The 27,746-nt window shown below is 37.6% G+C and overlaps 1 protein-coding gene across 7 annotated transcripts; it reads right to left on the minus strand.

The window, feature by feature from the left end:
- On the minus strand, positions 1-27,746 carry LOC105056770 (uncharacterized). 7 transcript variants are annotated; one of them, XR_003802397.2, is made up of 15 exons: positions 27,465-27,746; positions 23,353-23,429; positions 14,107-14,268; positions 11,941-12,154; positions 8,856-8,942; positions 8,614-8,753; positions 8,223-8,303; positions 5,101-5,165; positions 4,702-4,877; positions 3,484-3,614; positions 3,291-3,378; positions 2,109-2,322; positions 1,347-1,453; positions 296-909; positions 1-189 (listed from the first exon to the last, which is right to left on the minus strand). XR_003802397.2 is itself a non-coding variant. In XM_010939073.4 (14 exons), exons 1-14 carry the CDS (start codon positions 27,630-27,632, stop codon positions 421-423), a joined length of 2,196 nt encoding a protein of 731 aa, XP_010937375.2. In that variant the 5' UTR covers positions 27,633-27,746; the 3' UTR covers positions 1-420. The 7 variants fall into 7 exon arrangements, 6 of the variants coding, with proteins under 6 accessions (XP_010937375.2, XP_029123850.2, XP_073103475.1 ...); XM_010939073.4 differs by having other exon boundaries at positions 1-909; positions 14,107-14,265; XM_029268017.2 differs by having other exon boundaries at positions 1-909.

The following is a 27,746-nucleotide window of genomic DNA, read 5'->3' on the forward strand; positions in this document are numbered from 1 at the left end:
TAAAAGAAGAAATCTATATTTCGTTGAATTAAGTGTTCAAATCCAAGTAACAAGGCATCAGCTGGCCACAAGCCATTGATAGACTTCCCTACTTCATTGACATACAAGTTACATCTCTCCAGAGGCAGGCTGGAGTTGGAGATAGTCCTAGATCTCCTGGATTCTGGCCACGTACAACCCTTGGACGCTCTGCAGTAAACATATACAGCTTTCATAATGTAATCCAAAATATCCTGCATGACCTGCAGACGATCCAAACCAAAAAAAAAAAAAAAAACATTGGTTTCATACTAACTGGCCATTGAATCTGTACATTTGCTCAGAATCCCCCACTGTGACACCCGTGCCATGTAACCATTTATGTCTGCTTTTCTAGATGAATGATGTCCTGTACTATCTGGTTAACCCTGAACTTGTTGCCTACATATCATCATCATCAACATCAAAATCTATGTCCAAATCTTGGTCTCCCTTTGGATGTTGCCTCAATCTTTGGAAGATTTCATCAAGGGACTCTGGAGAGGAGACACGGGAATGCAGAGTTTGCAGAGCTTGATGCAGTGGAACAAACTTCCTTGCCCCTATGTTGGCCTTGAAATTCTGTAATCCAGTCTTCATAGACGCCCATGTAGAGGCTAACCCAGTTGACGGACCCATTGGCAAGCCATCAGACTGCTTTTCAGCATTGCCTGCATTTAGCAAAGATACTGAAGCAGGTGATGTTTCATTTTCTTTTGACACTGATGACTGCCAGCCTTGCTGCCGTCTAATCATTGCATACTTGCTTGCTATGGTTTCAAGGCTTGTTCTTAATCTATGGCCCTCTTCTTTTAGAGGTTTTGATAGACTCCCTTTTCCACTTCCCATGGATGGAGTTGCCACTGGTCTCATCTCCACTTTGCTTCTATCCTGGACAGAGTAATTGAACAAGTGGCTTGAAAAAAGAAATGGACGAACAGAACTGCAAATAAAACATGATATTTAATGGTATGAACAAGCGATCTTTCAGGAGATGGATGTTCACTATATGAGGTCTGTCTTGCCATCTGATCGCCAATCTTTCCTTGCATTGCTGCTTTAACTTTACCCAAACACCCCACCACAACCAAAAAAAGAACACAGAACATCCCTCAAACATAAATTCCAATATGAACTCATGGTGAGATGTCTAGAAATGACCCATACCACGTTCCAAGAGGAAAATGGTAAATGGAATCAAATTGGTTGATTCTGTACTGAAAAAATTGTTTATATTCTCTTATCTATGAACCTAACATGCTCCCTACCTCAAATAAATAACCAGCATAGTGTAATATGATTGCCATGCAACAAAGCAGATGACATACCAGTGGTACAGTGGCAGATTCAACATCCATGCTTGTACCGTTAAAATTTCTTGCTAAAGGTATAACTTGCTCACCAACTTTACACCCTTGCTCAAGCCAAGACCTCTCTGCAGTGATATAAAAATCCTGCAAATATTAGTTCTTCCTATCTCCACAGGTGATGTATAGAATACAAATAATGGTCTGCTACAACCAAACTACAGCCTCTACTTATGTTGACACCTCTATTGTGATATCAAGGACCAAAAATATCAATTACCTACCGACTCATGTACAACTAAAAGAACAGATAATGGCTCGCAAGAAACATTCCTGTGCCACAAAACCAGCGTAGGGTTGTCAAAGGCTGGTCATGCAGGGTGCAGGAACAGGTTTTAAAGCCCGAACCTAATCTAAACCCATTTAGATAAGCTCTTTGGCAGGCCCAAACAAGCAAGACCATTGTGGCACTATAGCTAAACAAAACTCACTTAAATCAGCTTGCATAATTCAGAAACAGCAAACTTAATTTAATAAGAATCAAACGGACAAGTGATCTAGGCCTAAGCCTTATTATTTCAAAATGAAACGAACTGTAGCTTGATTTCAAATTATGGGTGTGTAAAGCAAAGCCTCTAAACTCCAATTTAGAGCAACATGCTCAAACGGGGTAGCTAAAAGCCTATGACACCCATGCATAACCAAACAGAAATAAAAAAGAGTGGATAAAGTGACAATATCAAAAACAAAATCATATGAGGAAATGAAAAATCAATTTCTCACCTTTCTGAAGGATAATCATACCAGAGGGATCAAACCCATCCATGTCTTCTTGCTCACTTTGAAACTTGAACCATATCCGGCTTCCAAAGTAATCAATTACTCGGCCAAAGAAATTGCTCACAACCAGCAGGGTGTAGATAACCATAATAAGTGGGTAGATTTTATTAAATCCTCTTCCAAAAAAGGGGACAGCATCATCAATATTCCCCATTCTCTGCATGACACAGCACGAAGTTTATCACCCAAAAAAGTCACACAATATCATGGAATAACTTTTTAGAGGTTTCTTGAAGAATAAGATGATAACCAATATTGGATATAATTGTGAAGGACAAAAATTATTATATATATATAAATTTTATTTAAGTGAGCAACAACATATGAAGCAGAAATAAATGGAGAAATCATTATACTAAAGACAATATCTAAATTCAACCTTTGATCCGAAGTTTAATGGAATAAAAACCAATGTGGATTCAGAAGTGGTCTTTCTCCTTTATTTATGTTGCCACCTCCGACTGACCCTACCATGAAAGACATTGTCGTCTTAGCTGTTATGAGCAGTTTAACAACTTTCAGATTTTTAACCACTTAAATTGTTTGAGTAGTTAAATGGGCCGTTAAGCATCTGGGCACTTAAAATAAACTTCTCGAATATTAAATACAACCCACAGTGTTTAAGGTGATAAAAAATATTTACTTAAGATACAAAAACTTGACTAGTTACAAGCTAAGTTTTGCCCAACAAAAGGGTGTGAACTTTTTATCAAGCCTAGGAGTAAAAGAAGTGAAGATAAATCCATGCAATAAGAAGATGATGAAAAGTTTTTGTAGCAACAGTTCAAGGTAAAAGAATACATACAAGAGAACATGTAAAGCCGTCTGGCATTTCTCTGCTCAATTAGGGTTAAGAATTCTTTTGAAGCAAAAGAAAGATCTAGAAACTTTTTGTGGGTCACTTTAAGAGATTAATGAGTATATTCCAAGGATTTTCTTGAATAACTTTATGTTGATTTGAATGATACATGATGCAACCCATGATGGGATCTCATGATCTAGTTGTGTTCGACTCTTAACACACGCGAATCAAAAGAAAAAAAACATAGAGATACAGTCTAACCTGCATGATTATCAAGACAGAAGAAGAAAAAGAAAAACTGCAAACATTATGAGAGCAGTTACCTTTTCAAAAATAGTTTTGGCATCACCACCAAGACGGATGAGATTAAGATAATTGTAAGAAATGGGAGGTGCATATCGCGCAACCATTCTGGTGAATATTAGATTGAATTTCAAAAGTTAAATCTCTTAAAAGTAACCTTCATGCAACTGAATGAACACTAATAAAAAAATTAAGCCAGAAGGAAAAACTTACGAGCATATCATAAGCAAGCTGACTGAGCTTGTTTGCTTTGGAGTTAATGAATAGAACATTAGCATCCCAATCTTGAACAAGGAATAATATGTGCAAATACACATGTACATTAGTGGAACAAATGCAGCTATCTGCAAAGCATATTCGTAATTATTAAATTGCCAAAACATAACAAAACCGAGGAAAGTAACAAGATAGCAGGAAAATCTCAATAAGTAGAAGCAAGAAGAATGTTGGAGCCATGAGGACTTCTTGAACAGAAACATATGATAAGTGAATCATGCACAATGCACATAACAAAATATTAATAGTTGGATTTGCGTAATCTTGGGATGGAGATTATTAAAATTAATTGATATCAAATATTTATTCATCACTCCTTACCATGACAATGGAAATCTTTTCTAGATTATTATTAATTTGGCTTTCCATGAATGATCTACCTAGCAACACTGAGAATGTCACCCAGAATCAAACTGCCACAAGCATTATACATTCTGGCTTAGGTATCTATTCAACAAAAAGGTGACTAATTTGCTGGTGGAGACTGACTCAAAGAAATTGATGTTTCTGCCCATTGAATTCTCTTTCTTGTGAATTATCGTCATGTCTATTTTACTCAAAGACCAACATGAAGGACCCCAACCCTCATATGGGACATCTGCCATATTCATCAATAATTTTTGAACATTAAAACATTTCCAATCTTTTTCATTAAGCTTCAGTAAGTAAACGAAAAGTTGCCGACTTATTATTTCACCTCATTTTGTTATACTAAGGATTAATAGATGTACAAATATAGGTCTGAAGAACTGTGTAAAAATGCAACCATATTTAGTGGGAGTGGTGCTAGCACTCTCATGGAATGCAATTAAAATCTATAATCCTGCATCCAGGCATCTATCAAATAATAGTTTTGTATATAAACCAAGATGTATAGAGAGATGCAAGTCGTATAGCTCATAATTTTTAATGTCGGACAGATATAATGCATAAGAGCTTTCCAGAAACTAAGTGACAAACATAATTTTTCTGATGGAATTTCTGAAATGGAACATGTTCGTTCTCAGTACTGCAAATCAGGAAAATAATCTTAGTGCAAAATCAGACATCCTGCTAAAACTATTACTTGTATTTTTGGTGCAAATCAGGAAATAACCTTAGAGCAAATCTACACAGAACCAACAGAAATATTCGATATATTTTCAAAAAACTTACCTGGACTAGCACTTCTTGTTTTCTCACAGCACGTATGAGAAAAGAGAAAAGAGATAAATCAACTCCACTTGGTAACAAAGTGGCCTCAGCCAGTAGAATAGCAGCTGACATGCAACCAAGAATCACAGCCAAGAGTTTTTGGAGCTGCTTACTTAGTATACAACGCCATAAGAACTCTGCAAAAGCCACAAATAGTTCCAATATTTATTTTGCAGTCACATGGAACTGATGTATCTTAATTCTCAAAAAATAAATCACAAAAAATAAGGGTTCTTTGCTGATCATTCAAAATATACTGAAAATTTTGAGCATAATTCCAATAATCATGCATCTCCACTTGAAGTATCAAGCATCAACAAAGCAAGTTAGGAAATATTTCTTAAAGAACCAGAAGAATACCCATAATATCAAGAAAGGATCCTATATTGCCTCTTCGACTTCCTCTGAAACTTGAAACATATTTCCTGCAACCATTGATATCCAAAGAATTACATCAAATATGTGAAAAATATCCCAAGTCATCAGTCATAACTGTATCATGTTGATAGTTTTCAACATCTTCACATATTTCATCATTACTTGTTTGCTATGGTGGATGACTCTAGAAGCTTTAAGACAGGTGATTACATCATTTATTACAATTTTCCTTTCCAACTTAGGAAGTAAATAAATTTGACGACCATGATCCGAAGTTTCATCCAAAACTTCAAGACCACAACCAGAAGTTTCAGTTCCACCCCTACCTGATCAATTCTTTTTGATTTTCAGCATAAACTAACCTACAAGGTCAAATTTAATGTATAGATAGCACTTTCATGATAACAATATGCACTTTTTCAGATCTTTGAATAGCATTTCCTCTAGAGAATAACTTGATTTTTTTTTATATTTTGAGAGTATTTTGGAAGCCACTGTAATATCAAATTTAAGAGGAAGTTAAAAAATATGTACATCTTTTGAGACAGGTTTTGCTACCCTGAAGCTTCGATTTCATAGAATGTTTTATTATCATATATTAGATTGCCAATGATATAGTACATATAAGCACAACTATCTTGAATATTTTATTTTCAAATTCAACACAAAACTATTTAAAAAATGTATCAAAGTTGCAAGCAACATAATATATATTTTCTTTATTTCAAGTTAATATTTTTGTTTTTCTTTATAATTTTCAATCGAAACTACCAAAATTAGAATGAAACGACCAAAGCTGCCAAAATTAAATTTCATATATTTCAACCGAAACTGAAAGTCTGAGACCAAGCTTTCAAGTTTCAACAATTTGTCATTGATTGAATCTCACTTATGAATAGATAGATGACTTCGACTATGTAGGAATGTCAATAGTATGCCTTAGCATATTTTTAAAATATGCATGTTACATTAATAAATGAAAGATAATAAAGGAAGACTTTCTTTACCCCTCACCCTCTACCTGATGTGGTTGTGCTCCTGCCACGTTTCTCTTTTCTTAATTTTTGATGGACCTTTTAAACCATACCAAATTGGCCATGTTGTTTATCAATTTTGATAATTTTGCATGAATTTCAGACAGGTTGAGACTTCAAGTGTAACTACTAAAGTTAACACAGCTCATAAATAATGCAAAAGTCAACATCCCATTTATTCAAGAAAATTCCATTAGAAAGCTGAAAGGAGCTGACTTTGTCAGAATCAAGCAAATCTTTGGTAGGTCAATTTGAAGTGGAAGAGGGGAGAGATTATTGCCTCAAGATAATAAGTTTTTCCTAAAAGAGATACCATAACAATCCCTATTTCATGTCCAGGATTAGGAAATGAGCTATCAAACTTTAATTTAAGGAACCAAAAGTTTGTTTTAATTTGATGAATAAAATTTTGCATGTAAAAAGATAATACTTATTTATTGTTTTATCCTGCAATATTTGTATCCCAGACTATCATGATTTTTGGAATTTGATGAATAAAAAAGTACACTAAAGAGATATATTTATCTTTTGACATATCCTTGCAATATTATCCTGCCCTCTTATGATTTGTCATGTAATCACATCCATATCATGTACCTGTATCCCATATGTGCATCCATGCACCACCACTCTCCCGTATCCACCACCCATTTCCTCCTATCATCCCTTCCCCCACTTTCTTACAGCCCTCTACACTGTTCCTCATCACCTTCAAATATACTTCGATCATCCCACCTTTACTTGCTTCCAACAATGGAGGACGGCGGGCGAGGGGGAGGGGCAAGAGAGAAGGGTAAAGAATGCATAGATGGAGGTGGGCATAGGTGAATGGACCAAAACTAGATCAAGTGAAAATGGTGAACAAAGGGACAAGTATCCACTGAGACTAAAGCAAGTATGTAAATTTCCTCGACAAACAATCCATACATATCTAGTGATTGAGAGGTTCATAAAAATTTTAGAAATTTCTATTAAAATGAGCCAGCTGACATGTTTGCATACTTAAAATAGTTGATGCATAAATCACCAGGATGTTAGAGAAAGGGAACTGATAGGCAACACTACAATGTCAAACAAGATTTGTTTCCAAATCTGATTAAGTTCATTGACAATGAAGTTTCTCAGTTTAGAGCACTAAATGAAGTGAAGGAAACAAAGGAAAAAGAAAAAGGTTTCAGTATGCATATAATGTTAAAGTGGAATCAATGGTAACCTTGGTTTTATAGAATATATTATCAAGAAGAATCTGTTCGACCAGCTTTCCTATTTCAGCAACTTCATAGTAGTTATGACCATTTTATTAAGTACCATAGTTTAGCTACAAAGAGAAAGGTGATAACATAGGATCCAGATGTCAAAACAAAAAATCAAGAAAAATAAGAAGATAGAATAGCAAAGTAGTGATTATATACAATATGAAAATGCCGAAAAGTATAGAGCTGCAACTGCAAGTAAATTTGTACTTGAAGATTGGAAAGGGAGTTATCTCAGTATCCCATTTTTCTCCTAGGAGTGGAGAGAGATTCATACTTAGCTTGATATGGAGAAGCTAGATGGTTTCATTCTCAGCAAGACTTGAGATGGTTTTCTGTGAAGTACTTCATAGAGGTGGCTTGGTTAGACTATGAGATGCAATTCATCTACTAGGATAAGTCCTTCAAAGTTAAATTCAAGATTCCCCAGCAGTTGTCAACTGTTGAAGAAAACAGAGTCAACTGATGCTAAAGTGTATGAGGCTATGAGTTGATTATTTCATACCAAAAAATAAAGCTACGAAGTGCACTCACTTAGGCTCAAACACATCCAAAACCATTCATCAAGGAGTTAGGAGATTGTGTTCTCTCATCCAATTCTTTTACTGTCATCTAGTTGAATGGAACACAAAAAACTTATTTCCCAAATTTCTGGATCAATCAAAAGAAATATGACATCTCTATGATTCCAGAAGCTTGCAATAAGGAAATCCTCTATTTGAATAGAGTACCACCATAATGCGTTTAAGAAGTTTTATATAAGCAACAGGTAAACTACATAGGTAAAATCATAACAAGAGAACAGATATGAACAAACCATCCATTTGTATCACGACACACATAATTTTTTATCGCATCTTCCAATTCAAGGGCTTCCATGACATAAGTCATATATTCGCTGCAGAAAGTAAAGGAAGGATAGTCAGAATGAGAAGCTAATAGAAATATGTTTCCGTAATGAAGTTAAATATCAGACAAAGCCAATTCACAAGCTATCAGAAAGGAAACATGTCCAAAGGTTTCATTTTTAAGCCCATTCAGCACTTTCTAGATAAAGTAGATCAAGTTTCGATTCAATTCTGTAACCCTCTTTCGTGGCTTTTCTATAGAATTGCAGTAGCCATCCAAATACAAATGAGCAACATAAAGCCATTTGTAGCTAATATGCACGAAAAAGATCGTAACTATATTTAATTGAACATACCTACCTTTTGTATCTGTAATACTCCTCTCGAGCTCTCCTAAGTTGGCATCTCAGTGCAGCCATGGTTTTATCATCAGTATCGTAATCCATATCATTTTCTCCCAATCTACCTCCTGATGGCTTGAAAGATGGATCTTCCCGCAACTAAAAGAACAAATATTGACAAAACTAACTAAGTGGAACAAAACTTCACTTTGGCAGTTACATGATAAAAATTTTTAATATTTATCTATGAAACAGGATTACCATTTGATGCAACATGCTATCAATAACATCCATGTAAGGCCTCAAAGGGTCACGCTTTGACATCTGAGTGGACGTGGCTTGTGCAACCTAAAACAAAATATGATATTGGACATTTGTTGCTAATGAAAATAAGAGTGGTAACTTGTAACATTATACAATCAACAGACAAGTGCATATGAATTAGCGTATTGTAAAGGAAAAATTATTATGGAATTCATAAAGGAAGACTGCAGACCTCCCGAGAAAGCAAGACCAACAAGAACAAATTATGTATGGCATGGAGAATCTATTGATGCTCAAATAGTTGATCAATCAAAAGAACTTATTATCATGCCATCTCAATGTATTGTTATAGCTTTAACATACTTAGTTTCACTCTTCCAACATCTACCGCACAAGGACCACAACAATGTTATCTTCAAGGTTTTACGTTCTAGCAGGACAAGGGGTATCCCGGCCATCCCATTCCGCATCCGTGAGGAAACAAGACCGGGACAAGCTCGGACTCCGAAACCCATCCACGCAGGGAGAGAATAAGAAAGAGGAAAGAAGGAAGGAAAAATGAAGAAAAGGAAAAAAATGAAAGGAAAGAAGAAGAACAATGAAAAAAAGAAAGAAAAGGAGAAGAAATGAAAGAAAAAGAAAAGGAAGAAAGGCAGTTAAAGGAAAAGAAAGAAAAGAAGTAAGAAAAGGAAAAAAGAAAGAAAGAAAGGAAAGAAGAAGGGATGAAAGATGGAGGATACCCACCGGGATGCATGACCAAGACTGCTGTAAGGACAGAATGGGACGCGAACGTCCCGTCCTATAGAGAAACAGGGACACCTTTGTCCTTCGAGATTTAAAACCTTGGTTATCTTTTCAATTTGAATATGCTTTCATCCTCTAATGTAGGTTAGAAATAGGTCAAAAGAATTTAAAACTACTTCCAGCATAAATCAGATAGAATATCCCGCAGAAAATCAATATGCAATGAAAAAACAATCCGGTGAGGAAGAATAGCAGCAGAAATAAGAGAGCAGTAGATAGCAAGGAAGAAATAAGTAATAAGACAAGAAGAAGAAAGAAATAGAGAAGAGAACAGGGATGGAAAGAGAAAGATTAGAAATGTCAAAGCTGACCTAAATAAACCCTTTTATTCATTCAAAACAAATCACGTACAAACTAAGATCCCTTATAGGCAAGTAATTAATCCCCAAAAAATTTTCGAAAAATAAAATTTTGAATAGAATATAACGCTATATAGAAAGACATCTAAAACAACCAAAAATCAAATCCTAATGATTTCATGACTTGTCCCATCCAACGTATACCTAATTTACACCAATGTCATTTAAAATTCGACTCTAAAACAAATTCTAAATGTTACCTAAAAAAGATGCAAAAAATATAAAAAATTGAACTCCACTTCTTTTTTTTTTTTCCAACATCCGTTTCCATCGCACGATCTCAACCTCGAGGTCTTCATGATGTCACTCATAAGCTTGATCTATGATTGAATCTCTAAGATCTGATGATGAAGGCCCAAATAAGATTTTCGCATAATCAAACCATTGATTGGTTGGTACCATGTCCATTGCTTAACAATCAACAAGCTCTGCATCATAATTCTGATGGCAATTTTCATTGAGTCCAACAAATCAGTCAAAAATGAATCTTCACATTGTTTGACCTTCATCACTGACTTTCGGATTGTGACTTGATCTCACCATGAATGCTCTTCATATAAATTTTCATCATTGTGATCTTCCACCTTCAAAATACCTAATAGATCATCATCAAATCCTCAAGTGCAGCATCATTGTATGATGAAACTTTGATCATATACTCTTCACATTGAGAAGCTTTGGTTTTAAGCTCTTCATGAAGTGTTTCTTCAGATTCTTCATTCTCCCGACTCTTGATACGTAGTACATCCCCAGAGAGCTTTTCAACACCTAAAGCCGCTAGAACTTTTTCCCCTGCAGCGGTCATTGACATCACATCATTGTTGATAGATGTCAACCTATTATTCATATGAGAAAAGATCTTCTCATATTTGACATGCTAATGAAGATTGTCCATTCTAAAACTCAACTCCCCATTTGATAACATCATAAACGGGGAAAAAAAACAAAAAGAACAGAAGGGGGTCAAGAAAGACTAGAAGAATGGAGCAAGACCCTTTACCCTTGGTACCAAATTGATGAAGGAAGAGGTTACACAGTTTAAAGCTAATTCCAAAACAGATCAGATATAATATCCTACAGAAAATCAATTTGCAGTGCCAATAATCCAGTGAAGAAGGAGAACAGAAGCAAAAATAAGAGAGCACAGTAGAAAGTAGGGAAGAAATAGAAAAGTGAAGTGATAAGAGAAGAAGAATAAGAAGAAGAATTAAAGAAAGAAATAGAGAAGAGAATATGAATAGAAAGAGAGAAGGATAAGAGAGGTAAAACCTGACCTAGAAAAATTCTTTCACTCATTCCAAACAAATCGCATGAAATGCTATTTCATTCAACCCTAACAGACTCTTTTACAGACTTTATATCTTTCAAAGAAAACAAGGACCCTTGATAGGCAAGTAACTTATCCCCAAAGGGCCAAAATATTTACTGAAAAACAAAATTCAGAACAGCCTATAACCCTGTATAGAAAGATAGCTAAAACAATCAAAATCAAATCCTAATGATTTCCTGACTCGTCCAATTTATACCTAATATAACACTTTTACACCAATACCACTTAAAATAGAACCCTAAAACCAATTCTAAAAATCACCTAAATAAAAGTTCTTAAAAAATACAAAAAAATTGAACTTCACTTCTTTTTATTCGTCATCATGGTCTTTACCACCTCACATTCTTGCCCACACAACAGCAGTTGCCTCACTCAAATATGAAGGCATTTGTAAAAGAGTACGCAATAATTTTTTTTTAACAGAACCTAATTATTTCCATGAAATTGAAAGAAAGTTCAATAAAGTCATCAACAAATGAGATATCTTGCATCATGAATTTGATGCGAACAATAATATAATAAAAGGGGTTTTAAATATACAAAAGTTAGCCTCTATAACCTGTAGAGTTTGATAAGAGAATATATTTACCACAATTGCATTGGAGAATTCTTGATGAGCATCATCAAGCTTTACAGCCATTTTCGCAACCCTATGAGATAGAACTTTTTGACGGTTATTCCAATCCGCGTTCCTCCAAATGCTCTTAGGAATTTCACTTAAACCAAAACCAAGAAGAAATGCACCTGTCACCAGCCCAAAGGTATTTGAGCAAGCCATGGCTAAGCCCACAATACCTCCACTCCTGTTGATAGAGAAATCAAGGTTCAGATCAATATAGTCAAAGAAACCCACTAAAAACAATAACAATAATTAATCAAAGTAGTAAAAACATCACACTTAACACTAAAAAACAGTAAGTTGTAGCCGTGAAGCCAACTTCTCATAATTAATGAGCATATCTTATAGTACTTAATATTACGTCTCGTGTCACTTTTATTACATTATTCCTAGTTTTTCTCATACCAGAATTAAAAAATGTTAAATTACATCCATATTTTTCTTCAAATTTATCAAATTATTTTCTTTCTAGCTACTATATGTTTGGGTAGTGACTAAAGAACTACTTCTATACCTGAATCAGTAAAACATCAGCTAAGATACGTGCACGTGCACAAAGGCATAAAAATAAAAAAAGAAAAAGAAAAAAGAGGTCCTTGAGATAAGGCTACCCTCAGTTACTTTTTTGTACAAAGTGAGTAGAGTAACAAAACAAAAAGGTTACTTTTTCAAGCAATATGTTAAATTGTATATGATAGTAGACACATGTCACTGTTCATCAACAAGTTACATTATTAAAAAAGAAATATAACCCACGTATTACTAGAAAATGATCCTGAGGTTAGAAAATCCAATGCAAAAACAAAGGCTCAAACTTAAATTGAATGGTCGCTATAATTCTACTTATCTGTTGTTTTTAGTTAAAAATAATCCTAAAGATCAAATTTTTATGTGAAAATAACAACAAGTTACATGCAAATGACCATAACCCATTAGCATAGATCCAACTTGATTGGGAACTTGGCGTACAAAAATAATTATAAAGATCAATATTTTATGTTAAAAAAAAAAAGCAAGTTCAAGCAAATGATGATAATCCATCAACACAGATCCAATCTGGTAGGGAACCTGACCTATATTGGATTATATTCTAAGTTTTATATAACTTGCTACAGCATGCTGATGGTGGATATTCTATAAATATGTAAAAATAAAAAATTTTCATAAAAATAGATATAAACAAGTAAAAAGTTGGAAATCAATAAGTAGAAATTCAAAAAAAATGAAAAGAAAAAATAAATTTGATCTTTCATACTTAATTGAGAGCTTATTTTGGTATAGTATGATATCTAGCCTAACAAAAGAAAGAATCAAGACTCATGGGATAGACAATAATGTCCATGTGCCTATTCTTCATGGTACAGCATACTGATCCACTAGCCAGGCATGCCAAACCTAGTTTTGAATCCAAAAAGGTGAAAAAGTGGCAAATTCATACCACGAGGTCTCAAAATACTTTGCTTTCCGCATTCATGAGTTTGCTCAGCTCCTGGGTCACTAACTACAAGCTTGCTTTTTCCATGCTCAACCTTTTGCATTAGCTACCTAAAATTCTTTCCACCTTTGGATGATCCTCTAGAATTTTCTCTTTTTTTTTTTGTTGGGTGGGGAGCAAACATAAAGAAGAGAGAATAAAAAACTGATTGGTCTAGGCATTTTCCCACCATGCTTTTTGAAAAAAGGAATCAAAAATAGCAATAGCATGTAGACTAATAAAAAAGGAGGGCAAACATTCTCACAGGACCATGAACAATTGGCTATTGTGCTTTTACCGTTGCTAACTGTATATGAATGCCCTATAGGGAGAGGTGATAAAAGGATTCAGAGTATACACATTTGTTTTAGTCTTATTGAGGGCAGGAATTGGAATGAAAGTAATGCAACAAGTAGCACACAATCATGTGAATAACAAAAGCAACCTCTTATCTTAATGTATTTGTATCAAATCTAACATTAATATGGTATGCAACAAGCAGCAGCAATAATGTGAAGAACAAAACATCTAATCTTAACATATTTGTACCAAGTCTAACATTAATATAGAGTGACATAAACCTTTCACTAAAAGAGAAAATAGCATGACCTAAAGTGGTCAAATAATTGGATAGACAGTAGTTCAATAAGAGAGAGACAAACCAATTCCTGTGCATGATAACAAGCAGAATGAGGCCAAAAAGGCCAATAGATCCCACAATTGTGTAAAAGAGCAAGTTCAGTCGAATGCTAGTTTTTAGTCTTTCTTTCACCGTGAAATCTCCAGCATCTTCATAACCCTGAATGGTAGGAACCACAGCCCTGCTTCAAGAGAGAAAATAACTCAAAACCATGAGAATAAATGTATTAATTAGTAACAAACAATTTACACATAAATAACTACAGAAGAGACTTACATAGCCATAAAATAAAATATCGACCTAAAAATTGAATGCTCTCTGTAACAGTGTCATTTAAATATTATTGATCTAACAAATATCATTCAATTACAAACTAGGAACTTCCTTAGTAAAGGGTTAGAGGCATGGTAGCAATAATGCACCAACCCATGTTCCAAACTTGTTATAGGGCATCATATTTATGACATATTTTCATGAAGCCAAAACATGAAATAAATAGCTCCAGAATCCAAATTGAGATTATTACTTTGGTATAAGTTAAAACCCTGAAGTCATAATAAAGTTAAATTCTAGACATTATCATAATGTGATGTTGTTATTGCCATTTTATTGCATCTGTAACAACAAAGGCACGTACGTGCACACCCAGCCAATTGATATATGCAAGCAAAAAGAGACACCAAGACCACCCCCCATGCATGCATGCATGGGCACATGTATAAGAGAAAGGATTTAAACACACAAGGTGTAATATAAAGGTTTGGACATAGCAGTTGAGAAACACTAAAAATCCTCCTTGTATTCCCCTACACTTGAAAAGCCAATAGGGGTGTTTTGTTCATTTACCCAATGCATTAAGTGCATTAAAAAAGGTGAAGCAATCAGCTAATGATGACACATAATACATTATTTAAATGGGTTATCAAGATCTTAATTTGCCCTGTGGGACAACCTTTATAATACACCCCTCGCATGCTATACATCAACGATGCGTGCACATATAGTTGCTTATCCATGTGTAAGATTAATATCATTCTTAAAAAGGAATACCAAAGTCACTTTCATGACCACAATTTTTTAATCATGATTAGAAGGCCCCAAAGATATTACTTAAAAGTTAACATGGTTTTTATTAAGGATCAAAGTCCCGTTTTATACTATTTTGTCCAATCCGACGTGGCGTTCCTAAACCAAGCTGGTGAGATGCCGAATCCTAGAAGGATTCCAAGATCCTAGTACATGAAAAAACAGGTTTTCTCAACTAGCATCGGCCCATACAAACTAGGACAGAAACTAAGACAGATGATATCCAAGATATCAGAGTTGGCAACTCCTGGCATCTTGTAATTCACTAAGAAACCAATTTTTATTTTGTATGTTTCATTGTTGTTTTTAATGATTGTGAGTTTTTGAGGTTATTTATCATAGAGATTTAATTGAGATATTAGGGAGCTTAAGGTACCAATATCAATTTTTTTAGGAGATTGCTACCAAGGTCCATAATCTCAATACATGGTACGGTACTATACCAATATGTTACCAGTTCTGTATGATATAGTTGGTATGATAATAGTATGCACCACATACTAAGATAGCTCACAACCCCTTTTTCTCACTTTTTGTCATGATACTGCCCGAAACCGAGCAGCATAAAACAGTATGGTACCATATGCACCACGATTTTGGGCAGTACAGTACGGTTTAGCTTAGTTCAGATTGATACGGGCTGATTCATGGCATCTATACCTGCATGGCATTTTCATGCCAAGTCTGACCTACTATGGGACAGTGCACCTTGAACCAGGCGGCTTGGGGTGGTACAACAAACATTGATTGTTGCATGTTATCCAAAATGGGCTTGGAAGAGGCTTGCCTATTATCTTCCATCCTCCCTCTTTTTCTCTATTCTCTCTTTCTTTCTCTCGCATGTACACTAAACAGCCAAAAGAAAAATGGTGCTAAAACCACTACAAGCATCATAAACCCACCTATTACTTGAAAAGCTTCCCATATCCTACATTATGATGAAAACAAACCCTAAAAATCCAAACAACTATTTTTTTAAAAAAAAAAAAAAGAAAAACAAAAAATAATAAACTTTCACATCTCAAAGAATTACTGCTTACTAGGATAGTGGACCATCCCAACTGCTAGTATGGTATATGTCCCGATATAATATTAAACAGTCCCAAACCAGCGCAGCATTTAAAAGCAGGATCTGAAATCTTTCTTGCATAGAATATGAATTAGAGAAGGGCAAGATTACTTGATTTGATAATTTAGATTAATAATGATTTTATTAGTTGGGGAACAGATATGGTTATTATATAACTTTCTCGAACTTTGTAATATACATTCGTAGTTGATGATACTTGGAAATTCTATAACAATATCTAATCAATGGCGGAAATAATTAGTTATGATGATTATCTACACTATACTATTACAAAGAGTCAAATGCTCTACACTATATAATTACAAAGAGTCAAATGCTCTATTGCATTAGGCATGTTTGTCTTTAAGATATCCCCATGAATGATTACTTTAAGAACATATCGGTGGTGTCCCCTTTGTAGTGGTGTCAATATTTCATAAAATAGAGTTTACAAGACCCTAACCCGCCACCTTGAAACACAATTGACAATAGAGGCTTCCCTCTCCAAAGTTGCAATCCATCTTTGCCCTTTGATACTTCCATAGCTGATGTTATGCCACCACCTCCATGAAAATAAATAAAGATTTTCAGCACCCTAACACTGGGCCTTGCAACATATTTATGATATAGGCACCTCTCTCCAGAATTGCAATCCATCTTTATGCTTTAATACTTTTTATGGACGATGAACCACCCTTGTCACCTCCATGCAATGCTCTTTAACCTCTCAAACCTCACCTTCCGCTCCCTCTCCATTTACCCTCCACTTTTCCTTGTTATCCCTAACCTTGTCCCTCAACTTTACACCCCTCGACCTCCACCCAACAAATTGGCATATATGCGAGCTACAAGTGTTCCTCAAATTACAAACCTTGGAGACGGACATAGAAAGAAAAAAAAGAGAATAATCTAAGATATCTCATTATAATATATTATTTCATGGACTATGTTGATACAGAAATTCGTCTCAAGGTTGGAATGGCCGGAGTCGGACGGCGACGACAGGTCGACGACAACATGATGACAGTGCCAAAACCTGCAAGAAAAATCTTCGTCCGAAGGCAACCCCTATAGGGATCCTCCGACGCTCAAGTCAGTTTTCTGTTCCACAGTAAGAGGAGTGTGAGAGGCAAAGTGATAGCATACCTTGGGGAATCCCTCTTTTTCTCCTTCTTATAGATGGAAACCGGAGTTGTTAGGCCTAGGCGCCTGGGTCTGTAGGCTGTCAGGATAGGCTATCTGCCTACTAACAGTTTATTAGTCGTGGCCACCTACGGTCCTTGCCTGCTGTCCTGCCCAATAGCCAGGTTGCTAGTCGTGGGAGAGCACAGGATTGTCAGAGATTTTTGTCTCCCATTAGACATCCTCGAGAATCATGCCTGGTGTTGTCATCTCATGGCATATGGGGAGCCCCACTGATTAATGGAATGGACTGACATGCTATAGCTGAGAGTGTGGGAGGGGTTTGTTTTACGATGTAACAGGACCGCACACTCTGGGGGATCAATAGCCAAGATGGAGCGGAGGCCGATGCCAGGTCGAAGGCCGAGGTGGGGTCGGACGCACGCAGAGAATGGGCATCCGCAGGCTGAAGCTGGACACATCCTCTTCTTTCTTTTTCCTCTTCTACCACCTTTTCTCTCTCCTCCTTTTGCCTTTATGATGCTCACAGGAGAATGGGATAAGGAGGGGCAATTAACGTCGTGTCAAGGGTACATGTGGGGCCCATCATCTCGGCTTGGGAACGTCAAGCTTATAGGGGGAGGACCATCCACTATCTCCAGGGTAGAGAAAAATCTTTGCAATTAATTGTGATAATGTCACCAGTACGAGTTCAAATGACCCAAGATCACCCTCATAACACATGCATAGAGAATGCATGATCGGGAATCAACGGATACATGAGACGGCATAGTCGATGAAGACCTTTTAGCACTGCCACTGACAGTGGGCTGGTTAGATTGAGGACAATTGGGCCCTCGATCTCTTCTTATCTTCAGTCTAGACGAAATTTCTCCCAACACATACCCTCTACTCCTGAGTTCGAGCCTTGGCTCGAGCGAAGGGAGTATTACAGACAGGACGGGCCGAAGATGCAAGAATTTGGTGACCCAAAGCATATCCGAAGCATACACATGGTGGATATCATAGCTAGGAGTCGATAAAGCTCATGTGGGAACTGATTTTTAGAGTAGATCAGAGGCTCCCATGGGCCGATCAAAGGCCATTGATTTTTCAAACCGATAAAAGGCTCCTTCTATATTGGGCCGATTAATGACTGCTGATTTAAAGCCAATCAAAGGCTCCTTCGATATTGGACCGATCAAAGGCCATTGATTTCAAGTCGATCAAAGATTTCTTCTACATTGAGCCAATCAAAGGCCGTTGATTTAAAGCCGATCAAAGGCTCCTTCTACATTGGATCGATCAAAGACTGTTGATTTAAAACCGATCAAAAGCTCTTTCTATGTTGGGTCGATCAAAGGCTCCTTCTACGTTGGACAGATCAAAGGTCGGGCTGATCAAATACCATTGATTTAAAACCGATCCAAACTTCTTCTATGTTGGGCCGATCAAAGACCATTGATTTAAAGCCGTCAACATCGGGCCGATCAAAGGCCATTGATTTCAAGTCGATCAAAGGCTCCTTCTCCATTGGGTCGATCAAAGGCTGTTGCTCGCTTGAGTGCTTGGGCCGACAAGGCCTTCCCCGTTTGGGATGTTGGAAGAGCCTTCCTCATTTTTCCTATGGATCGGTGAACACACAAGACCCATAGGCTTAAAATAAAAATTCTTTATTGAAAAATATTTTTAAAAAACATTACTGACAGTAGGTGCAGAGGGTCTTCTTCCTCTACAGAGACTTCCTTGATCGGCTTTGTTTTGGTCGGCTTCCTCAGCCTTCATTTTTTTTCTCTGCTTGGTCTTATTTTTCTGTTCTGCTTTAGTCTGCTGATGACCTCAGCTCGGATTTAGTTTTCTCCTCGGTTCAATTTTGGGATGAGCTTTGCTCGGCCTTTGTTCTTTTCTCTGTTCGGATTTGATTTTCTCCTCGGTTTGACTTTGAGATGAGCTTTGCTCGATCTTGATTTTTTTTGCTCGAATTTGATTTTTTTCTCGGCTCAGCCTTGGGATGAGCTTTGCTCGGCCTGACTTTGGGATGAGCTTTGCTCAGTCCGAATTCTTTCCTCCATTCGGATTTGATTTTCTCCTCAGCTCGACTTTGAGATAAGCTTTGCTCGACCTGACTTTGGGATAAGCTTTCCTCGACCTTGATTCTTTCTTCCGTTCAGATTTGATTTTCTCCTCGACTCGATTTGGGGATGAGCTTTGCTTGGTCTTGATTTTTTTTACTCGAATTTGATTTTCTCCTCATTTCGACCTAGGGATGAGCTTTGCTCAGCTTGATTTTGGGATGAGCTTTGCTCGGCCTTGATTCTTTTCTCTGTTCGGATTTGATTTTCTCCTCGGCTCGATTTTGGGATGAGCTTTACTCGACCTTGATTTTTTCGCTCGAGTTTGATTTTCTCCTCAGCCTGACTTTGGGATGAGCTTTGCTCAGCCTGACTTTGGGATGAGCTTTGCTCGACCTTGATTTTTTTTCGTTCGAATTTGATTTTCTCCTCGGCTCAACTTTGGGATGAGCTTTACTCGGCCTGACTTTGGGATGAGCTTTGCCCGGCCTTGATTCTTTCCTCCACTCGAATTTGATTTTCTCCTCGGCTCGACTTTGGGATGAGCTTTGCTCGGCCTTGATTCTTTCCTCCGCTCGGATTTGATTTTGGCGTCCTATGATTCTGCGAGAAGAAAGAAGAATAGTGGATGAAAACTTAGCCTCTTACCATGAGTTTTCTATTTGGGAGCCCCTGGGTTCTGTTTGGTCTCTTCTTGTCAGCCGGAGGATGTTGGATGAGGAGGCGTCAGAAGGAGGATAGCGCGCGGAGTCGTCGGTCGAAAGGGAGTGTGCGGAGAGTCATCGGCCGACAGGGAGTGCACGAAGAAGTCGTCAACCGGAAGGGAGTGCATGGAGAAGTCGTCAACCGAAAGAGAGTGCACAAATAAGTCGTCGGTCGAAAGGGAGTGCATGAAGAAATCGTCGGCCGAAAGGGAGTGCACGGAGAAGTCGTCGACTAGAAGGGGGGCTTGTGAGAGGAGCGGGGGCGCCTGTCCGTCGGGACTCAATACACACGGGTGCATGGGAGGCGCCGATTTGTTCGCGGGCCGTCAATCCGGAGTCAACATGCAATGGAGGGGCATGCAAGCGGTGCTGGATCAGCCCCATGCTGGTGGAGTACGTGGGAAGGAAGCGACGCTAACCGAGAGCAGCATGCAAAGGGAGAAGCAACGTTGGGGGAGGCTCGCGCGGGGGCGGCGAAGCCAGGAGAGGTCATGTGGGGGCGGCGGAACCGACTCCAGCACCGACGGAGGCGTGCATGCACACAGGAAAGGCCAATGACCATCGGTGCCTTTTTTCCTTTCCCTGCGGCTTCTCTTTCCGCTTCCTTCCCTCTTCTTTTTTCTCCCCTCCCTTTCTTCTTCTTCTTTCTCTCTTTTTTTTTGTTTGTCACTTGTGGCAGATGGAACAAGAGGGGAGGGGGATTGCCAGGCACAAGTGGCCCACGGTAATCCCCATAACACGCACATGTCAAAAATAAAAAAATAACATAGTACCTTTTCTCCGCGTAGAGCGTGGGCGGCGTGCATGGATGACTTTGGCCGAGGTCGAAGATGGACTTGCATAGGGGCCTTCCTTCTTCCATTTCTTTATTTTGGCTGGTTGCTGGCCCTCCCATCTATCTGCCGAGAGGCGGTGACGTTGGAGTGGTGGGAGGATGCTCTTTTGGGCGCCATTACTGCTTTGCCTCGATCTGCGTTCCTCCACATGGGACAAGTTCTTCTTTTAGCGCAAATCTGTTGATGCAAAAATTCATCTCGAGGTCGGGATAGATGGAGTCGAGCGGCAACGGCAAGTTGAAGGCATGACGGCAGTTGCAAGACCTGCAAGAAAAATTTCCGCCCGGAGGCAGCTCCGGCGGAGACTCTCCGACGCTCAAGTTAGTTTTCTGTTCAACAGTAAGAGGAGGAGCGTGAGAGGCAGAGTGATGGCATACTTTGGGGGTCCCTCTTTTTCTCCCTCTTATAGGTGAAAATCGGAGTTTGTTAGACCTAGGCACTTGGGCCTGTAGGCTGTTAGGATAGGCTGTTTGCCTACTAACAGTTTGTTAGTCATGGCCACCTGCGGTCTGCTGCCTGTTGTCCTACCCATTAGCTAGGTTGCTAGTCATGGGAGAGCACAGGACTGTCAGAGATTTTTGTCTCCTATTAGACATCCTCGAGAATTATGCCTAGTGTTGTCATCTCATGGCATTTGGGGGCCCACTCATTAAGGAAATGGGCTAACATGCTACAGCTGAGAGTGTGGGAGGGGCTTGTTTTACGATGTGACAGGGCCGCACACTCTGAAGGGTCAATAGCCAAGATGGAGCGGAGGCCGATGCTAGGTCGGAGGCCGAGGTGGGGTCAGACACATGCAAAGAATGGGCATCCGCAGGCTAAAGCTGGACACATCTTCTTTTTTTTCCTCTCCTACCACCTTTTCTCTCTCCTCCTTTTGTCTTTATGATGCTCATGGGAGAATGGGATGGGGAGAGGCAATTAACGCCTTGTCAGGTGGTACATGTGGGGCCCATCATCCTGGCTTGGAAACGTCAAGCTTGTAGGGGGAAGGACCATCCACTATCTCCAAGGTAGAGAAAAATCTTTACAATTAATTGTGATGATGTCAGTAGTATGAGTTCAAATGACCCAGGGTCACCCTCATAGCACATGCATAGAGAATGGCACGCGATCAGGAATCAACGGGATACATAGGGTGGTATAGCCGATGAAGACCTTTTAGCACTGACAGTGGGCTGGTTAGATTGAGGACATGCTGGGCCCTCGATCTCTTCTTATCTTCGGCCCAGATGAAATTTCCCCCAATAGACTACATAACTAAGAACAAATATTAATTGTTTAGAATCATAAATTTTCAAGATTGTTGATGACATGAGCAAAACATGGTCACAATATTTGGTGAACACCTGAGAAAAATATTTAAGAATCCACGTTCTTCTCCTCATAAGTAGTTGTGAGTTAAAATATGTGATGGCTCCACATGCAATTTATGTACATTGCCTATTATACACTATAAGGAAAACCAGTCCGACGCCATGTTTTAAGGTGCTAGTGTGATGGTAATATTTGTCTTTGAAGTTAAACTCCATTATACAGCCTAGAAAACTTGATTACATTGAATAGTTAACTAATACTTCATGAAACATCTCAAACTTTTTCAGCATCATGAGTGGTAGAGAATCATGTATATTAATGAAACGTTAGTTTTCTAAATTGATAAACACAAGAGTCTCAATATATCTGTTATGTTTTTCCTTGAAGTCAAAAGCAAGAATGGAAGCAGAGATAGGAATGAGATTGATGGACAATTGAAAGTTTTATGTTGGTCATAACTCAAAATGGCGCAAGAACAAGGGTAAGGGTATCAACAAACAAGTTTGAGTTCACAATCTAATGATCCACAGGATATAACTCAATTGTTGAACAAAATGATGTTAACTATTCTCTTCTTCATGACAATTACTTGAGAAAAATGGTTTTGAATACTCCACGCACCTTTAAACCATTTTCATTAAATCTACAATCAAATTTTGGAGATAAAAGTTTGGTTCCAACTTCGAACATAATAAGCAGAATATTATCAGCCATTTAGAAGGAAATCATAGACAGGCCTCATGAGATAGGCGATCCTACAGACTTACTAAGGTATGCTACAATATTTATCAGTTGTGGTAGCTCAACTTATGCATAGAGCACTTAATAAGAAAAAAAGTTGCACGGATATAAGACAGAATTATGAAAAATATTTAAGATAATTTCTATTAAAACAGTCATTTTTGTAAAACAAAACATATATGAAATTCCATTGTACAAAAATTGGCTAAGTAAATCTCAACATTTTACATTCTAGACTCTAGAGTCTAGACAGCCATTTCACTTTGACTGCAAACCTTCCTATGTAGAATATATTTTAAGATCAGGACTCATTAACATTACCATGTTAGCAGAAACGTGCTCCAGTATGACCAGCTCCAAAAGAAAGCAATGCCGCCCTGCTGATGACCTATCATTGTCTGCATGCATACGAGGATACTAAATAATTAGAATACACACACACACAGAGATGGAGAGATGGACTACTTTTCGCATTCAAGTAACTGAAGAAAATCTCATCATAACAAATAAAAAATGTTTGTTTTCTCAGAAGAGGAGCTATATTTGGCAATATAATCTAGTATGGATAAGCAAACAACCTAAAGAAGGTGACCGATTAATAACAAAGTGGTAAAAAGAGTTGGCAAATGAAACATTCATAAGAATCCAGTCCAGGCCTAATCCACCATCACACCTCCAACCAAAATGTGGCAAAGGGCATCCAATTTGGAAGCTGAAATTACAATCATTAGGAGTCCATTAATATCCCAACAATGTCCATTTAAAACACTTCCTTTCCTTAAAATATGCCTCTTCCTTTCTTCTGTACCACGGTCAAATTACAGAATAGGAAACACAAATTGTCATGTCTTCATTTAATAAAAAATATCATTCCACTTAATCAAAAAGCTTGTAAATTTTTCTTTTATACCCAAGAAGTTACCATAATCTCTGCAACCTTTCCACCACCCACCTACTCAACATTGAATACAGTTTTGCATCCCTTTGCTAATGGTGGTAAATCTGAAATGCATGCAGAGTTTCTTGAAGGACAAGTGGAGATGGTAATACAGGATGACTGTTCGATTGGGTGCATAATTTTTCCCTAAACAATTACCTATAGTTGTTCATCTTTCGATTTCTTATGCTTATTTCCAGATGACTGTTGCATGGGAAAAAGGAGCAAGTGACAATCCTTATTAAGAGTGGGTCTTTATATAAATTTATTAGGTGAGGGAAGTTTATCCAACATGTCCCCTTTACCAAAAATACTGGTACTACTTTCAAACAACATAACATAAACGTTCACATATTGCAGGTTCTATGGAGGACTGAAACCCTAATACTCTTTTTGAAACCAAAAGTGTGCACAGAATACATACTTAATGGCATGGGAAAGTTATTTCTCACCATTTGATCCTAGACTACAAGAAAAACAATTGCGGTAAAATACTCATGGATTAGAAAATAAGGATTTGAAAACAAACAGATTGAGAAGAGGTTTTTCTATAATGAAACAGTAGATAAAGGCATTTAAACTATGATTTGACCAATCAACGAGCCTTGTCCTGCCTATTTGAGTTTTCCTTTAAAATTTGAGGAATGTTTGGTTCTTTGAGAAAGTTCTCTGTTTTACTGTCAACCAACATCAACCTTCTAGAGTTGCTCCATGTTGTTGGCCAAGGCATTTATGGATGATGAGAAAAGAGGAACTTTTTTTTATCAAGACTTTCAAGATCAAACATCCACCAATAACATGAACAGAGAATATTCTTCTTCATTTAATTAATGAAGCTATCATACATTGTGTTTTCGAAAACAAATCTACAAATAATACTTTCAGATAGCAATTATACAGAGACAAGGTACCAACCAGCAATACATGGAATAGATAGAAGATCACATGGAAAAATCCCCCTTCCTTTAATTTTATCCTCGCAAGCCTTTCTATTTACAAGCTATTTTATTTGGTAAAATCTCATTTTTCCCTACTCTCCTAACATATTGTCAAACTGCTAACATATGCCCTTGTCAAATGCTCCCCATTTCCAACTACTTGGCTATAGGTCATGGGAAGTGTGGCATCTTCAACCACCAAGTTCAATATTGATTTCATCACAAGGAACTTAAATAATTTCTATGTGCAAATAAGGCCCAATAGCATTTATTTGATGACATTATGACACCATTCACCAAAACAAAATGATCAAATCAATTTCTAGCAATATTCTGCGACAAATTTCTTGACCAAGAAATTCACATATATCTGATCTACCTCATCTTCCTCCCTAACAATTCAAGTTTCAAAGGTTAAAGGCACGAGGAAGATAGAGCAGTAAATTTCATTCATCAACCAGTGAAGGGAGGGGGAAAAAAGGAAGGTGCAAATATTGGCAAAAAAACTGACTGATGAAAGCCAGATTTACATGTAGAAGACATACATTTAGAGAATCAAGATGAAGGTATGACAGAAAAGGTTGAACCAAGAGTGAATGAGGTAAGTGGAGCACTTTGTCTAATGTACAATACAGAAAAGAAGAAAGTGGGGCTCCAAAAAAAGTGGAGAACAATTAAGAAGTAGAATTCATATGTCTCACTTAAATGGTTAAATCTCTATGCTCTCAAATTTCATTCAAATCTAATTTTTAAGTTGCATAGAGAGAGGAGCTGTGCAATGCAAATCAAGATAATAGCACATATCATACTTTTGTTGCCCCCCAAGACTAGTCTTCATTTTTTTTTTTTTTTTTTTTGTTTCAGAAGGCTGATTGTGGACTCTTTTACTATGCTGTCTCAGCAAAAATACACTATTTAATTGACTTATCATGCTTGGTTAACTGATGACCACGTTTATGAGACTCCAATAGACTTGAGTAGCATCAATTAATTAGGAGTAAGCCATTATAAAATCAGCTTGTTGCTAAGTTCTTCTGCTAGGTGATAATTTTAAGAATAATCCAGTACCTCCAGAATTAACACTCAGAACACCTCCCACATTGACTTGAGCTCAGAGCCTCAGACCTGCAATGATTTTTAATGAAGCAGGAGATATGGGAAAATGGCACTATACATTTCTTTTTGTTTTTTTTTCTTGGTTGGCGCATCATATTCTGGGAAAAAACAAGAAGCAACATATTATCTTGGATTCCAGGATTTCAGCAAAGTAGCTGAAGTATCAAGCTAGAATAGCCTATCACATAGAGAACAATTTAACTATATCCAGCCAACAGTGACATACTTATATATTCCACTTCTATAATTACATGATGACAAATTGATGTGCCATACTGCTTTTACAGACAAGCATTTTGAACAAGTTTAACTTATTGAGCATGTTTTTTTCCCTCCAGGGCAATATACTCCTCGATTCCATCATTTCTTCTTGTTGGGCCCTTCAGGAAATCATATCCAGTTATTTTCATCAAGACCAGGCTTGTTTACATAGCCATGTATTAATAAACTTCACATCTACTATCACACGCTATAACATAAGGAAAAAGGAGCATCACATGGTTTGTTTTACAAGTTTTACATTGAGCACCTTGAGAAAGAATATCAACTCATTGTGCATAAGTTTTTCTGATGGGGATTATCAGTTTCGCAACTTCATGGTGTCAGCTTCTCGAACTTTTACTTGCTGCTTTGAGTATCTTTGATGTTAAGTGTATAGTTTTAACCTGTTCCTGGGCTGTTTACCGTACCATTTCAGCAATGATAAGGTATTCAAGCATAGTTCAGTTCCGATATTTGCCCATTGTATTTGATTAGATAACAAGTTTTCACCAGTAAAAAACCAATGGCTACAAATTCCATTTAAGATATATTAATTTTGTTCTGGTACTTAAAGTGCAAAGTTCCATAAGAGATTCTCCTTTAAAAGACTGCAAGTTTTCAATGTGGTCCATCCCCTATAGCATGACAGAAGACTCAATGTTTCTAGGAAATTTCCATATTTGAAGCTGCCTCTCATACTATCATTCAACGAACATAGAGTTTTGCTTCGATTTTTTTGAAGCGAATTTTCTAAACGTAACCACCAACCTCTTTTTCGGCTCCACCAGCAATTCTAGACATTCTCATCAATTACCTCGCCATTCTTCTTCACTCCATGTTATACAAACAGAATCCATCAACAAGGGATCAAATTCAATCAATTATGAAAGTTAAGCAAGTTCTTTCACAGGTAAAAGTTATCCGGAGAATCCCCGACCCAGGATTATGTGAACAACTACCAACTCCAAGCCACCAAAACATCAAATTCCGACCCAAATCGAAGCCTTTTAACATCTTTCCTTTCCGAAAGCCATCCCGACTACCGCAGCCCCTGGGTCGTCCCGCCTCACCAAAACACCAAGCCAATCGACAAAACTCCAATTCAATTAACAAGAGCAGATAAATTCAAGAAGAGAATGTCGTAGAAATCAAAATCAGAAAGAGAAGAAGAAAGATTTCACCGTCCAGATGTCGGCGGGCACGAGAACGATGATGGAGAGGGAGCAGAACCATGCGTACGCGACGGTGAAGAGCACGTATCTCGGCACGTCCGGCCCGGCGAAGTACCGCAGCGTGACCATCACCATCCCGAGGGTGAGTGGAAGCGAGATCAAATAAAAAACCAACATCTCCCCTCCTCCTCCTCCTCCTCTCCTCGCCCTCTCGGTTCTAAATCTTCTCCTCCTCGTCTTAGCGTCGAAAAGGAAGCTAGGGATCACCGGCCCCTTCGTTCAATGGTTGGT

Source organism: Elaeis guineensis, chromosome 13, assembly GCF_000442705.2.
Source record: "Elaeis guineensis isolate ETL-2024a chromosome 13, EG11, whole genome shotgun sequence".
NCBI classification, from domain to species: domain Eukaryota; kingdom Viridiplantae; phylum Streptophyta; class Magnoliopsida; order Arecales; family Arecaceae; genus Elaeis; species Elaeis guineensis.